Here is a 15,639-nt window from a genome sequence, read left to right on the forward strand (position 1 = left end):
TAGATGAGGTGCTTAGGGACATGGTTTAGTGGTCGGGTGGCAGGGTTAGGTTAAAGGTTGGACTCGATGATCTTAAAGGTCTTTTCCAACCAAAGCGATTCTATTCTATTTGTGATCATTGCTGTGTTTAAAAGGTTGTTGGAATTACCTTCTTGAAAGTACTGTAATACGTGGGATATATACTAAAGCCTGAAGAAATAGGCACATGAATTAACTCCAGAAAGAAATAAGTCTCTCTTCTGGTCTTGAAGGGTACCCTGACTTTTCCTAGAAATCCTTCCAAAAGTTATGGCTTAAGACTTTCTGTTGTGATAAATTAGTTCTGGGAATGGTGCAGCTGACCCCAAGTTCTGTGCACCTCCTGCCATTCTAAGCATAGTTTTCTACACTACCAGTCCCTGCAAAGATCAAGTTTAATAAGCAATGGAGTGATGAAACTTTGCATGGAATTTTTCAGCCTGAGTTAAGAAATGTTTCTTCTTGTTAAAATCCTGTGAAAACTGAGCAGCTATTTTCTACTCTTATGGAGTCACTTAAGTTGGAAAGGACCTTAGGAGCTCTCCAGAAGCTTGCTCTTCAAGACGATATGATCCTGTAACCTTCTTCCAAGATAAAGCAACTAAAATATTCTTTGCTATGTTTCTATTCAGTTTGTGAAGAATATATTTAATATTTTTAAGACACACCTTATGTGGATTTCTGGGACACTTAATACCTGAATTTCATACAAGCTGTGTTTTAAGTGTACGTTGTTTGCAATTCATGAAGCATTCTTAAGACTAAGATGAGCCAAATGGAAGCACAGATAAAACATTATCTGTGTAAGTTAATCAGCGACTATGCCAATAGAGGTGCAGCTGTCAACCCGTTACTTTCAGGCAAGTACTTTCTCACTGGGCCACAACCATTCCTCCTTTGCATGTGAGCAAGTTACCATCTTGGCTTAGTCTTAACTATCCAAGCATCACACCGCGTGGTGGTTGGAGTTATTCAGAAGTTGCTTTGTATCATAAGTGAGGGCCATACTACTTCTAAATTGCCTTTTTAATTTTTTTTGGCTTTGGATGAAGACCCAGTGCAGAGGCAGGCCTCTGTCTTCACATCAGAGTCCTTTTTGGTGTTTGTCTATAAAATTGTGTTTCTGTGTTGATTGGCTTCACAAAACTAATGGGTCGAGACCCCTTGTTTGCTCGGAGGCAGGGAGAGCAGGATTGCTGTTAGAAAGCCCTGCCTTGTAACCTTCCATAAGCGCACCTTCCCGCAAAGTGGGACGGGAACGGCAATTCCCTCAAGCCTGTCCTGACCCATTACACAGGTCTGCTCATTACACAGGTCTTAGACCCTTTAACTGCTAGGCAGTTACGTAATGGTAATGAGCCCCATCATAACCCTGTTTTTGAGGTAAAGAAATTCCCCTAACCCCAAAACTTATTTTCCAAACACAAAGAGATGTTTAGTTGTCCAAGCCCAGGAATAAGTTTCTGAAACACACATGTTCTCATCTGCAGCCTCCAGTGGGCTTCTGAGTTGAGATGGCTCATGGGTTTCAGAGCATCCCTCCTTCTGTCATTTCCTGTCAGCTGGATATTTAGTTTTAATCCTGCTTTTAAATTCTGTTCTCCCCGTGTGAAGTAAGTTAAAAAAATGCTGAACTGTGCTCAAAACGCACGTTGTGACAAGGCTGATCCCTTTCTACAGATCTGGCCATAGATGTTGGAATGAACCAGGGGGTTTAATGTGTTTTGAAGGTGCATCGTGCAGAAGGGTATTTAATATATACATGAAACTTGAGTAGCAGGTGAAAATAATTCACTATAGACTGCTGTTAGCATACACCAAATATATAAAATTGAATGCTGAGTATTTAAATGTATCCATGTTTGATTGTGATCATATCGTCATATGGTGAATCCTATGATTCAGATAAGTGTATCTATAATACAGCAGTTCAGCATCCATTTAAAAAATGAGTATGTCAAAGAGTTTTCTCTTATTTACTTCTGACAAGTCATTAATAAAGCAAATTGGATAAAAGCCCTGCGGCTGGTAGAACTCTTGCATTTCTAATGAAGAAGCCGACAGTCTTGCCGAATAGCTTCATGCCTTACCTCTAGCACTAGATATAGAATTGTCAGTTATAATTAATTTTGAAAAAGCGTGGGGGGTTTTTTCAAATGTACCTGCACCTTGTAACTGTGAGTGCATCCTGATAACCCTTCTATATTGAGCAAAATAGATGTTACTTTCCCAAGATGTTACAGATTTAAAACTGTGTTTATATTGTCACATCTGGGATTGTCAGTTCAAATAGAGGGGTTGCTTTTCCAGAACAGTTTGTATTTCAGCCTAAAACTAGCCTGTGTTTTCAATGACATTATCCTAGGCTTATAAATCTTCATCAGCATAATTGATTTTGGTTGTGTTACAGATTTCCCAGCTGCTTTTTATTAGAGCTGTGTGAACAGGTGACTTTTTTTTTTTCTCCTTTTGTTTGACATCTGAAGTGGGAAGGTAGAGGAATGGCTGACCACCACCACCCTGTATCTCTCCATTTTCATTCCCCTTGTAGCTAAGCAGGGCTCCTGTATGACCTGAAACAAACAAAACGATTGATCTTGTCAGTGGACACCTTCAATAAAGCGCATGGAAAGGAAGGGGCAGAATTGCCAGCGGAGGTGAGAAGGACGGCGATCTGCTTGCTGCAGCCCCTACCAGCAAGCAGGCTGGTGGATAGAGCACACACACCTGGGTGGTGGTGGAGGGGCTCCTGCTGGCCTGCAGGGATAACTGGTGGAAGAAGGGCTGCGAATCCCACAGCTCTTGTTTGCTTCAGCCATGAGCAGAACATAGGAGGGCTACCAAAATGATCTGAGGGCTGGAGCAGCTCTCCTTTGAGGACAGGCTGGGAGAGTTGGGGATGTTCAGCCTGGAGAAGAGAAGGCTGCGGGGAGACCTGATTGTGGCCTTTCAGTGCTTAGGGTGCCCTACAGGAAAGATGGGGACAGACTTCTTGGCAGAGCCGTTGTGACAGGACAAGATGTAATGGTTTTAAACTAAAACAGGGTAGATTTAGGATATAAGGAAGAAATTCTTTACAGTGAGGGTGGTGAAACACTGGAATGGGTTGCCCAGAGAGGTGGTGGAGGCCCCATCCCTGGAGACATTCAAGGCCAGGTTGGACGGGGCTCTGAGCAACCTGATTGAGTTAAAGGTGTCCCTGCTCACTGCAGGGGGGTTGGGCTAGATGGCCTTTAAAGGTCCCTTCCAACCCAAACCGTTCAATGATTCTATGATTTGGGAAATACTAAAAACATTTGATTGAACATTTAACAACCCCCTTTTTGACCTTTCCAGAATACCTTGTCACATCTGTTTTGATTGGAAATTTGTTCTGTATTCTCAGTGGTTAAATCTGAACTAGCACTACTACCCATAAGTATGCTCTCTTCTGCTACACCCACTTGCAGAGTCAGTTGCCTTCACGGTTGCCTGTGCCTTTTATTTTTATTTATTTATTTATTAACTCTCATTTGGTACCATGAAATTTCCCCCATCTCTTCCTTACACTAACTGTTGTATTTGCCATATTTCCTCTCTGTTGTTTAATTTCAGAGTTTAATTTAATGACAAATGTGGTAAGAACATCAGCTGGTTTTGTCTTGTGCAAATAATTAAAAATCTTTGCAGTATTAAGAGAAGATTGCTCAAAAATATGAATGGTGCTTGCAATAAATAGTTGTTTTTTTTTTTAATGGAAGTGTAAATTGCCGATGGAGTTAAACCTGACAATTATTGGAGGTGAATATTTTAACTGCAAAGTCTACTGAAATGGCTGCACATGTGGAGAAATACACAAAGCATTAAGTGAAATGCTCATGTTTGCTTGATTTATTCTCTGCAGCAGACGGACTCTGGTAGTAGGAGGTGTAATTTGCAGCACATTAGCTATTAGCCAGTGTCATTGCTTGAGTGGGTGGTGTGAGCCTCTTGTGCCTGTACGGTGTCGGACTGCGCATGTGTCAGAGCCAGGCGCTTCTCCCCTCTGCTGTAAGAGGGATTTTTTGTGAACAGTGTTCTGTATTTGAAACCGAATCTACCAGTTTTCAAATGGGTTATTCTGTCACATGGACAATATCTAGAGTAAATGCTTGCCTCCCCTGCCCCCCAATTCTTAATGTTTTCAGAACTGAATTGTGGAAGTGTTTGACTTGCCTACCTTTTTGGTATGTGGTCCCCTGAGGATGAAGTATGTGATTTGCAAGACACCCAGCCTGTAAGAGCAAGCAAAGCTGTGCTAATGTTTCTTTTTTGGGTACCCTATGCGGGTATTTGTGGTGTTCAGCAGAGGTTTTCCAAAAAGAGTCTCAGCTTGATGCATCTTTTTTTGTGTGTGCAATTTCACTTGGGTTGCTTTCAGTTCACTTTTTTCCCTAGAGGCACCTGTCTCCTGCCACATACCCATCAAGACTAATTGCACCATCTGGAAGACTTTTGTGTAGCTGTTACTTGTGCAGAATATCTCTTGGGAGCTTAATTCAGAATGTGAATGTGACCCCTGAAGCCATGTCGAGTAGCTGCAGTAGTTTCTGGTGTCTAAAGTATGATCACCGTAGGCTTTATTTGTTTCAAGTCTAATGCGGTTTGCTTTAGTGTAGATATGTTACATGTCAGTAGCACAACTTCGGTCATGTTTTGAACGGAATTAGACTTTGACTACTGGTTTGGTAATTCATAGAAAATCCGGTCGAAAATTACATCCAAACCGTATGTAACATATAGACTATACGATTAAGCGTAAAAATGACGGACGTGTTGCTGCTTCTTATTACACTATTTAATTTTTATGCTCTGTTCTTCCACCACCCCCCATCTGCATGTCTCATTAACAGTTTTCTGCTACAAATGCAAGGTAATCACTGCTAGGGATGTTGCAACCCCCTTGTTTTTGCTATGAAACTGTTTGAGTGTTTTCAGCACAGGTGATTTCTTACTTCTGTTCCTCACCTAGTCTGAAGCAGGAAAAAGCGCTGTAGTGCTTCACTTCTAGTCATGTCTGTCTAGGCAGAGGCTTATTTAAAGGCCAGTGCTTTATAATCCTACGATGAATACCTTTCTTCTCTACTTCTGTAATATCCTGTCCCTTGGTAAGCTGTAAAGCACTGGGCATGAAAAGCCAAAGTGTTCTGATTGTTGAAATTATCATCATAATTTGCTATATTTTGGAGGGGTGGGGTGGAGTTCTTTGTTTGTTTAAAAAGTGTTATTCGTTTGTCATGGGATCCTGCATTTAGTAAGGCACTCTGATTTTACCAGCATACATATGTGGAAAATAGCAACTTTTTTTTCATAAAACCACTTTTCTTTAAAAATGATGGAATTGTAAATAGTGTTGAGAAAATACATTTGAATTTAATTGCTTCATCTGTGTAACTTGTGTGCTTGCAAGCAGCGTGGTCAACTGAAGTTCAAGCCGGAGAAGTACTTACACCACCACAAACAGTTATGAATTCTGTATACAGGATACATGCACACTATATATTAATCATTACATGTAATTTCTGGTTTTTATGGGTAGTTTAATGGTCATTTGTGGCTCTGACTTTGGAAATCTATATAGAGAGTTTTAAGTATCTTGGTTGCATTCTGTTAACTGTATATTGGAACCTGGTAAGAAAAGTTATTTATTTGTGCTCTTGGTGAGAATAAAGATATGCATGTTATAAATTCACAGGTTACTGAAGGCAAGCAGCCATCCCTTCCTCTTTAAAATCCCTCACTACAAGTACCTGGTAAGCAAAACAAAGGTGGACGTTGCAGGACTGCAGCATGTGCTCTCTGGGAGAGATCCGAGCTGCGCAATGTTTCCTGGGCTTGAGTGGTTGGGAAGTGCTGCGGACCGGTCTACAAAAGAAATCATTATCTGCTCCAGGAAGTTACGTAGTACCTTCTTTTCAGTGGTTCTTACGCGGTTTTATTCAGGGTTTGTTTTGGTTGTCTTTTTAAAGGATCTTTGAGGATGGAAGAAATGAGAGCTGGTGGCTCTGTGGCATGGTTTCTCCTCAGGAAGTTATGTTTGGATCTCTTGCTAAAGTCTGCTGAATGTCTTCCACTAAAATATTGATTACCCATGTTCTCCTAATTTTCAGAAACATTTTAATTGGTTTATTTTAAGATAGCTAGCAAGGTAATGTGTTAATTGCTACTTGCATTTTACTGTTAAGAGAGACTAACATTTAATTGCGATATTGTAGATTAAGATTGGTGGCTAGTGCTTGCTTTTGGCGAAATTTAAGCTTTGGCTGTAAACGTTTGGTAACCACTTGGTTCTTAAAACCTCAACTTAGCTGAACCAAACTCTTTTACTATCTGAGGCTGTACACACTGGCTCGCTCTTTTGGAAATTTAGCAGAAGTTGATACCTCCTCCTGGCACCACAGCTGCCCATGTTGCTGAGAGCATGGGGGTATAGTGCCGCTAGGCTTGGTGCACCCCATCCCTAACTTGCCCTGGGTGCACCAGCCCATTAGTCTACAGGTGAAGCCAATGGGCTGTGGGTATATTAGAAAGGCATAGATCAAAAAGCCATGCCCATGTTTGGCTCATTAGACCCCACCAGAGCTAAAATATTGTGCGTTGTGGTAGAAAGCCATACAAGCCATATTGGCCACCTCTTATGTTAATCTTTAGTGGCATTTGTAGCCTGTAGCTCCACTGGGTGTGAGCTGGGGACTTCTTGGGAGGGGGAGGTGTTAGCCTGGAATCAGTGCAGGTGTGAAGGTCAAGCCCAGTAGCTGTCCAGTACCAGCTACCGGGGTGGACCCTTTCATTCTTCTCCTTGAGCTTTTTGAGCCCTGTATTTTGGGCCATTTCCCCATCACTGTAGGAAAGGTGGTAAAGACTCAAGAAGTCAAGATTATTTTTTTTTTTCGCGGTAGCACAAGAGCTTTCATACAGAAGAGTGCTATTTCGTTTTGTTTTTTTTTTTTTAATGTTCATGTGTCTGTGTAAATGAAATAGTATACTGAAGATGTTCTTTTGTTGTGAAGTGGTGGAAATGTAATGAAAAAAATCCAAATGAAACTTTAGATTGCATCCACTGTTATTCAAACATAGTTCCAAGATCAACATCTTACACTTTCATTCAGATGTTTTAAAGACAGTTCTGTTTTGATTTCCTTCAGTTATTAGGGCTAAAATTGTACTCTGGAATAAAATGAGTCGAAGTGCTTAGTAATCTGTGATGTAGTTCTTCATATGATTTATTTAACAAATATTTAGATTATACTGAAGATATTTGCTCTTAGTTATTGGAAATAAATTTACAAATTTAATAGCATCTGGAGTGTATTATCCTTTCTTCTAGCTATTTAGCCTTATTGATGAACATAAGAGGTAGAAAGCAGCTTGACAAGGATAGGAAGAATGCGGCTTCAGACACTGCAGTCAAAAATGAAAGCTAAGCTTGCGTTAAAACAAGTTCATTTCTGAGAAGGTGTATCTAAGTGGTCATTTAGAATTGCTTTCAACAGATACTTTTTTGGGGGTGGTTTCCTTCTGTCCCCAAATTTAGAGGTGCAGCATTTGAAACAACAGCTCTCTTGTTTAAAACAGCCCATCTCTACTTCATTTATCTCTAACTTTTATTTTATATCTTTCATCAAGTTCTGCAAAGTCTATTCTTAATATACTTAGTGTATTGTTGTGTGTATTGTGCAGTCTGTTCATAAACACTCTGATCTAAATAGTTTTCCTTCAGCAGGTTATAGATTTTGGTTGTACCTTTCCTCCTTTCCCTTTCTTTTGAATACGAGGCTTCTTTGTACTTCAGACAACAAACTGAAAGCTCTTATGTTCCTGTTACAGTAGATCACATTGAATTATTCTGAAATACTCCTTTTATGACATGACATGGAATGCAGGACATATGCTGCTCCTTGGAAGTAAACAAGATTTAATCCTGAACACTATTGCAGAGAAAAGCAAGCAGTATTTCATTGCAAGTGTTGAGTAAAGGATGGCAAAAGATCATGATTAGTAACTGCAGCTTCTTTCCATGCAAACGTGATTATTAAAGACTTGATGAAATGATGGCAGCCTGAGGTCTGAGTCTTTCTTTCCACTTTGGTATGACCAGTGAAAACAGATTGTGAAAATGTGCTTGGTTTTTTTCTTTGCTTTTTGCAGGGGATTTGTGTACGATAGCCGAAATAATTTACAGATGCGAGGTTTGGTCGTATTGCTTATTTCCAAAGCTGCTGGACCCAGCACGGCAGAGCTCTCTTTCCAGCACAACATGGTCAGTGGAATTTATTCCAGGTATGTAGTAACTTTCTTTAGCAAGATACACCAAGGTACGTTTGATGGGCAACTCCGTAGTGGTATCAAAGTATCTTCAGTGGCCTGCTCAGCTATTAAGGAAAAGAAGTATTTACCTAATTACAAAACTTCATTCCTCAGGGTTACTATAAGCTTTCCATGGTAAAAACCATTCCCTACTCTTTGTATAGCTCTTACAATATCCACACCTACATCTTAATTGTGGCTTTTGGGCACAACCAAATTAAAAACATTTGGATCAAGATAGTTATTTAAAAGTTTATGTTGAGAAGTACTTGGAATCGAAAAAGTAAAGATCCTAGAGAGTATTTTTAATAGAGTATTTTCATTTTCAGTTACTTGGGTGTTACGTGGGTACACCTACTTACTGGAAATTTCAGAGTCATATTGCCAGTCTTGTGGAATACCAATTGGTTTCACTGAGCACATAAGTTTTGCTATAGCCCCTTTGAGGGATATTCTCCCATGAAACAACAGTGTAAAATAAAGTTTTTGCCTCCTACGTGTCACAGCAGAGTTACTGAGCCTACCATTAAGGTTCCTCAGGTTCTCACTGAGATAATTCAACTTCATAGAGTTCCTAAATATTTTTTTAAAGTATTTAAACGAAATTGCTTAATACTAGTAAGAACAGTAGTCAAAAATAGTGGTTGCTCTCCTTTATGTATTTGACAGTTAACTGTTCCACTGAAGTAATAAGTGAGATCTGGCTGAAAAATTGTAAAATTCCAATTTTTGAAATCCTTTTGAAAAAATGTGAGTATTACTTGGTTGAGGGAACAGACTGTCATATTTTCAGTTAATTGTGTTTCTGACCGCTGTGTGTTAAATGAAGATACACAAACTTAGTGACGTGCTTGTATCCTGATTTGTTTTAGAAGTGCAGAGATAACATTGTAAAATTGAAAGGACCAAACAAATAAAGATGTTAAAGTATATGCAATTTCTTAAAATAACAGAGAAGGAGTATATGTGTGAATGGGTACAGACAGAAATAACAATAAGTAAGAAAAAAGACAAGGCTATAAAAGAGGTTTGTTATGGAGGGCTGTGTTGTCCCTTTAGCTGTTTAATTCCATTCTTGTTTTGTTTCATCCTTACCGTCCCCTTAGGGTTGTAAAATTTTTATATTTATATGCAAATGATGTTGTATGAAAGCATAATTCTAGTTAGTTAATTATGGCACAGGAGGTATTTTAGTTTGTTTTGTAAATGATTAAAAAAGTTTACCTTAAGTATGCCTCATAAAAGGAGAGAAGAAGCATTATTTTTTGATAACTAAGTTCTTGAGTATGATGATTCTGACCATGGAGGTAACGTTTGAGCGTTTAAAGCTGCCGTTGGGAAGGTGACTAGTGGAAGTATTCATTAAAGAGCAAATAAGACCTTGAATTAATAATAAGCCAGTTGGTGTAAATGGACATCATTGGAACTGTGCCAGTTCAACCAGCTGAAAATCTAGTCTAATAATCTAAGTTTGAGCAAGTCAATAGCCATTATAATATCTAGTTCAGAGTTACAAAGGTACTCCAAAAATGAAGCAGTTCTGAATACGCCCACACAGGTTCACTTAAGGTTCATTACTGTCTGCAAAAGTGATAACTATGGAGTTGTCAATTTAAATGGATTTTCAATGGCACTTTAAGTCTGTAGCATGGCGTAAATACGAGCAAACTGATGCACGCTAGGAGAATGCCAATGCGTTGTTTCATTTTGTGACATAGTGGCCAGTTCTTGCCCTCCACTGAAGACACTGTGGGCTTTGCCTTTGACTTTGGACTTCTTTCTTTATTTAAGGTACTTTTACAAATACACTCTTAAATGTGAGTCTAATTTCTGATTTTGATTTCTCCATTGTGTAAAGGTAAGAAAACAGGCAGCTTGTAGAATTGTGATCCTAAAGGGCTTTTGTGATTGTTTTATGTATTACAAACGGTTTTAGAAACTGCTTTCTCCTGAATAAGAACAAAAGGACATAGGTTTACATTAGTACATTTTTGTCTGCTATCTTGGTTACAGTGTAATTATATATGGTGTGTATATTATATGTATATATCAAAGGCAAAGTATATCCCTCAGTGATATGAAGTGAAGAAATACGCTTAATCCTTTATTGTTCATGTATGTCTCCAGCTTTGGAAAGTATTTTTTGGAAATAGATTCTTACAGATTTTCAACTCAGCTGTAAACTATACAGCTCTTTTTGTTGCCATGCCATATAATTACTTCATCTTTATATATAATATTTTGCTGGAAATATTATTTCTGGCACTGTAATGAGCATCTTCATTGCCTGATACTTACGTGCTGTGAATGTTATATTGTGGACTATTAGCTGGGATATGGCTCACTTGATTTTAGGGTACTTAGTAGTGATTAATTAATTGCATTCCTGAAATCCGAGCATGAGCTAAGTTGTTCCAGTACTTGTCAGCGACTGCAGCAGCCCAGTCTTTCTTTTCCCACTGTTTGTGTTGGAACCAGCTCTTGTGCTCTCTTTAAATATTCAGTCCCACCGTGGATAGCCAGGTTACATCAATTTGCTGTATCTGGTGCTACACTGAATTTACAATATGTGACCAGGAAGATGTAACAGTGTGATAATTATTTAACTTAGAAAAACACAGAAAAAACCATGGTGGGCTTTTTTATCCTGGAATCTGGTGTGTTCTGCGTAACCTCTTCTCCCTGTTTCATATTCTTGAATCACAATATAAGCAAGCAATACAATAACTGTAATGAAAACAGAAAGACACTGAGAGCTGAATTTGGAATAGCAAAAAAAATACATTTTTTTTATCCTATTCTCCTGTTCTCTAGATATGTCAGTTCATGGGACAATTGACCTAAATGTATAAAAATAGTTTAGCTAGCTGCTTAGCTAGCATCTGTTTTTTACTGGTACACAATGGAACAAAACTGATGCCTGCTACCAAAGAGCAATCTTTTCCAGAATAATGAGGATTACAATTTAGGTAGTTACAGGAACAGGGCTAGCGTAGTTATATGGTGCTGCCTCTGGCCAGCATTGCCTCCAGCTTTAGCACTTCATAATTTGCAGGAGACGTGTTTTGCCCGCATTAAGCTGGGGGCATGGGGGTCACTGTATGCAAGGATATCATAGTAACTGCTGGTTGCCTTATGAGCCATGCTGAAGATAAGGGGGAAGTGTTATAGAAGTCTGCTTGGCATGCTTTACTCTGTACAGCCACCTCCCTATCATGTTGCCAGCAACCTGACTTTATTCCTGTTGGCGGGGAAAAGAACCTGGCTTTACTTCCAGCTCAGCACCAGTGATCCCAAAAGAGGATGAAGAGGAGAAGTAGCAGCATGATAAACAGCTCTATTTCAGCTGCTGGACAGATTTCCTAAAGCTGAAACTTTTTGCTGGTTTCTTAGCCTTTAGAAAAATATTTCCTTGGCTATAGAAGCATTGCAAATGTAATGAAGTGCAGTGCTCGCTACAGAGTGTGCAAGCAGTATCAGGTATGGGTTGATGTCACTGCCTGTACTCAAGCAAAGCATACATGCCGTATTCCCTTGAAACTCCTTCCTACTCCTGTGTCAAAGAGAAAGCAGAGCTCACATTTGGGTTTAGGCAGGATCTAGGTAATAATAATTTATCATGCTAATAGTATCAGAGAACACCTTAGATGTGGCACAGGAGCCTAGAGCTTCTTAAGAGCTTTGAGGCACAGTTCCTAACTGGTGATCATACTCAAGTCTGACACACCTCTCTGTTGCCTTTTTTCAGAGCGAAATGCACTTGGAGAGTCAAGTATGCAGCTTGCTGTTCTTTTACTTTGCTGCTGGAAGTGAGGTTTTTAATTGAAGCTCTAGGATCATGTGGTTTCTGAACACTTACAGCTTTATGCTTCATAGCTGGAGCTAGATTCTTACAGCTGAAGATACCAAGACTGGCTTGGGCCCTCTCACTACATAACGAAAGGGGTATCTTTTTCTGTTCCTGTCTGGCACTGCCAGACACTACTGGCTGGGGACTGAGGAATCTCTTTGGCTTTATATTGAGTAATGAATTGCTCGCATAGCCTCTGTATTGCAGCTTAAAATGCAAGTGACACTAAAGAACAAACTTATGTCATCTCTTCAGGCCTCAGTATCCTTGGCTCTAATATAACAAGTTATTTTCTTCTCTCTCTCATGTTTTGCTTTTTTTTTTTTTTGCCATTAGTGCCAGTTTCAAAAATACCCTCTAGCGCTGACATCCATTGAGTCAGCTCTGCAGATTTCCTTGGATGCTTGTCAGAAGTTTAAAAAAAAAAAAAAATTCTTTTTTCAGTTAAATCTGCCTGTGCATTCACACTGGTGGATCCTATGGTCATTGACAACATTCTACCAAACTCAGCGAGTGTGTGTCTATGTGTTTGTATAGTGGAATATAGAAAATACTATTTCAGATCAGTACTAAAACCTGGTAAATCCAGCAAACAGATTGCTGGATTGGTACTATTAATACTGGGCTCTCTCCCTGCCTCTTCACCCTCAGAGTGATGCAGCTCACCTTTACAGCTCCAGGAAGGAGCTTGCAGGGTGAACATGCTTTCCTGCAAGAATTTGGTACTCACTGAATAAACTTGTCTCTGAATCAGGATTCTTCCTGCTGCTTGGAAGAGTTTAGTGATACTGTAGTGACAGCGATCATGAACATACACTCTTTTTATTTAGTGTTTTAGTAATGATTTTGGAACCAGCATTGATGCTGCTTCCAACAAAAGCCCAATTTAAGTGGAAGTTAGCAGCACCTTATTATGGTGATGGGTCTTTTGCTCACTGGGTTCCATTAGCAATTCTTACTAAGTGCCCTGGGTACCCTTTTTGGACACACGCGTGCACACACACACGTCACACAGCCTGATTTCACTTGTTCCTTGTTGTTGTGGCTGTGCCAAAGTCATCTTGTTCTCACCTCCTCTAAAGGAACATTCATTTGCAACTTAAACGTCTCCAAGAAATACCAGATCTTAACCAGAGGGTTCATTCATCCATTGGTTGCTTTTTCTCTGGAAGTTTCTTCAGTTGCAAAGAAGTCAGGAGGGGGTAGGTGTCACTCTAAGGACCCTCAGGACAGAGGACATACTGCTTTGTCCCTTTGCAGTTCCATCTAGCTTACTCCTGGCTTTTCTTTACTAGATATGAAAACAAAGTTTTGCCTTAACTTAATTTGCTTCCCCTGAATTCCAAAGCACTTTACGTCATCTTCAGAGAAAGTTCAACCTTCTGTTACTCTCCTTTCAGGGTAAATCAGATGCCGATAGTACATCCCGGTTCATAGGATAATTCAAGTTGGAAGAGGGATCTCAGGAGGTCTGTAGACCAACCTTCTGCTCAAAGCAGAGTCAGCAATGATGTCAGACTCAGCTAGCTTTCTTCATGAAGGTCAGATCTTTCAAGAACATAGTCTTCTTCATGAGGTGATAATGTGTTTTAAACAGATGCATGAACTTTCTGCCCCCTGCCTTTAGCCTCATGCTCTTTGTTTAATGTTGTGGTTGGTGTGCATTCATGAATATGTAGCTTACAAGAGAGCACAGTGATGTTGGCATAATCTAGCCTGTTAGGTGTCCTTAAGGTCAAGAGAGCTGAAATATCCAAAGAACTTTTTATCCCAAGATTTTCAGAATTAGTGATGTGAGCTGTGTCAAGGCCTATTATGAGAACACAAGCGTAAAGGTCTTACCTGTCTTAGGAATACGCCGCCAAAAGTTGCTGTGTATTAGTGGGGACACTAGGAATCTCTTCCATTTCTCATAGGTGACACCTCGCATCTCCAGTTGGAGCAGATGGCTACAATAGCAAAGGGCTACCTTCTGGTTTAGGAGCTGGTAAATGTTACTCTGGCAAAGGAGGTCTTTTACTCTGTAAGCTGTATCTTTACTTGGTCAGCTCACCAGTAAATTTTTGCCAGCAAATTCTTTCTAGTAGACAAGCTTAAAGATGTTTGTAATATTTAATAATTGTTTAAATGCTTTCCAACTGAAATGTGACTGTCTCCACATAAATCTGTTTGATTAATTAGTAGTTCTATGCAAAGAAATCAGATAGTCTCCCTTTAAAAGGAAGAAAGGAAAATGCAAATCCCTTACAAAGCCTCTTGGCTAATAAGCCATGGCAAATGTGAGTAAATTTTGGTGAAGGTGAGATTAATTGTATTGTGACAGTGTAAGTGACGCTTAGAGGTTGCCTTGACCTGTTTGCTACTAAATTTTATAAAAGCCTTCTTTCTACCTTGCATGGTGTAGGTTTATCTGCAGATAAATTCTGGTTGAGTGTTATTGTAGAAGACAAAGCTTAGATGAAATAAAATCAAAGAACGACCAAACAAATTATTATTTTGGTACCTACAAAAATACAAAGAGCCCAAGTGTGTGACTTCTCACCTCATCTTCAGACCTTGCCCTTCTTTCAGTTTTTATACTCTGAACTGTGTAGCGTATTAACTTGGGAGATTGGATATGACTGTTTCTTACCTTCATATTTTGAAGCAAATAAATGATGCCTAACTTTATCATGAGCTCCTGTCATGTGAAGAGTACTTCTGTATCTGTAAGAAGTTGGGGTGGTTTTTCCATTACTGCTTGTCTGAGTTTACTAGTAATGGAAAATTAAATTAGATTTACCCTTACCTGGTGCAATGCTGAGCGAGTGGCTACGAACCAGAGTTTGGGAGACTTCGTGCTGCATTGCACCTATCCCCATCAATGATGTAAATCACAGTAGAATGTGCTTAAACAAAATAGAAAGCAAGAAATGAGAAAGATTTAGTAAGACCAATAGTGTACGTAGGAAATCAAAACTCAAAAAAGGAAGAGCGCTTTTCTTTTGTCTGGTGTAGGTATTCAAACTGGGAGTTTTAGTGCAGAATAGCTGTTGCACTTTAAATTCACACTGGCTTATTGCACACAAGCCCTGGGTCTCAGCTGCAGATATTGCAGAGATTAATCTTATTAATGGAACTGCTAATTGGTGTTTGACTTCTAATTATAGTAACAATAGGCCATAACAATCAATCCTCACCTTTACTGGGGCACATTAGGACTCTTTATCATAAAAATGATTTCCTTTGGGATTTCCTGTTCTTATTCCTATCTTCTGGAAGGCTGACTTTCAGTGAAGGTGCAGTATCCCAACTTTGAAAGCTTAGCTAATTAACTGATAGAGAAAATGTATGGTCCTAAAATATTCAATATCTAAGTACATTAAGAAGTATGGTGCTCTTGACAAAATTATTTGTGTGAAAGATAATGGGAAAAGTATCTGAAAATAAGAGCAGTGGTGTCTTTT

The 15,639-nt window shown here is 39.3% G+C and overlaps 1 protein-coding gene across 2 annotated transcripts in view; it reads left to right on the top strand.

Moving 5' to 3' along the window:
- Positions 1-15,639, top strand: part of PDSS2 (decaprenyl diphosphate synthase subunit 2) — a 92,830-nt gene that overhangs the window by 11,761 nt on the left and 65,430 nt on the right. For both annotated transcript variants that reach the window (XM_035888850.1, XM_035888856.1), the window contains exon 2: positions 8,185-8,316. In XM_035888850.1, the coding sequence (XP_035744743.1) occupies positions 8,219-8,316 (98 nt within the window). In that variant the 5' untranslated portion in view covers positions 8,185-8,218. The remainder of the gene's footprint in view (positions 1-8,184; positions 8,317-15,639) is intronic.

Source organism: Egretta garzetta, unplaced genomic scaffold, assembly GCF_000687185.1.
Source record: "Egretta garzetta isolate BGI_Z169 unplaced genomic scaffold, ASM68718v1 scaffold10, whole genome shotgun sequence".
NCBI classification, from domain to species: Eukaryota; Metazoa; Chordata; class Aves; order Pelecaniformes; family Ardeidae; genus Egretta; species Egretta garzetta.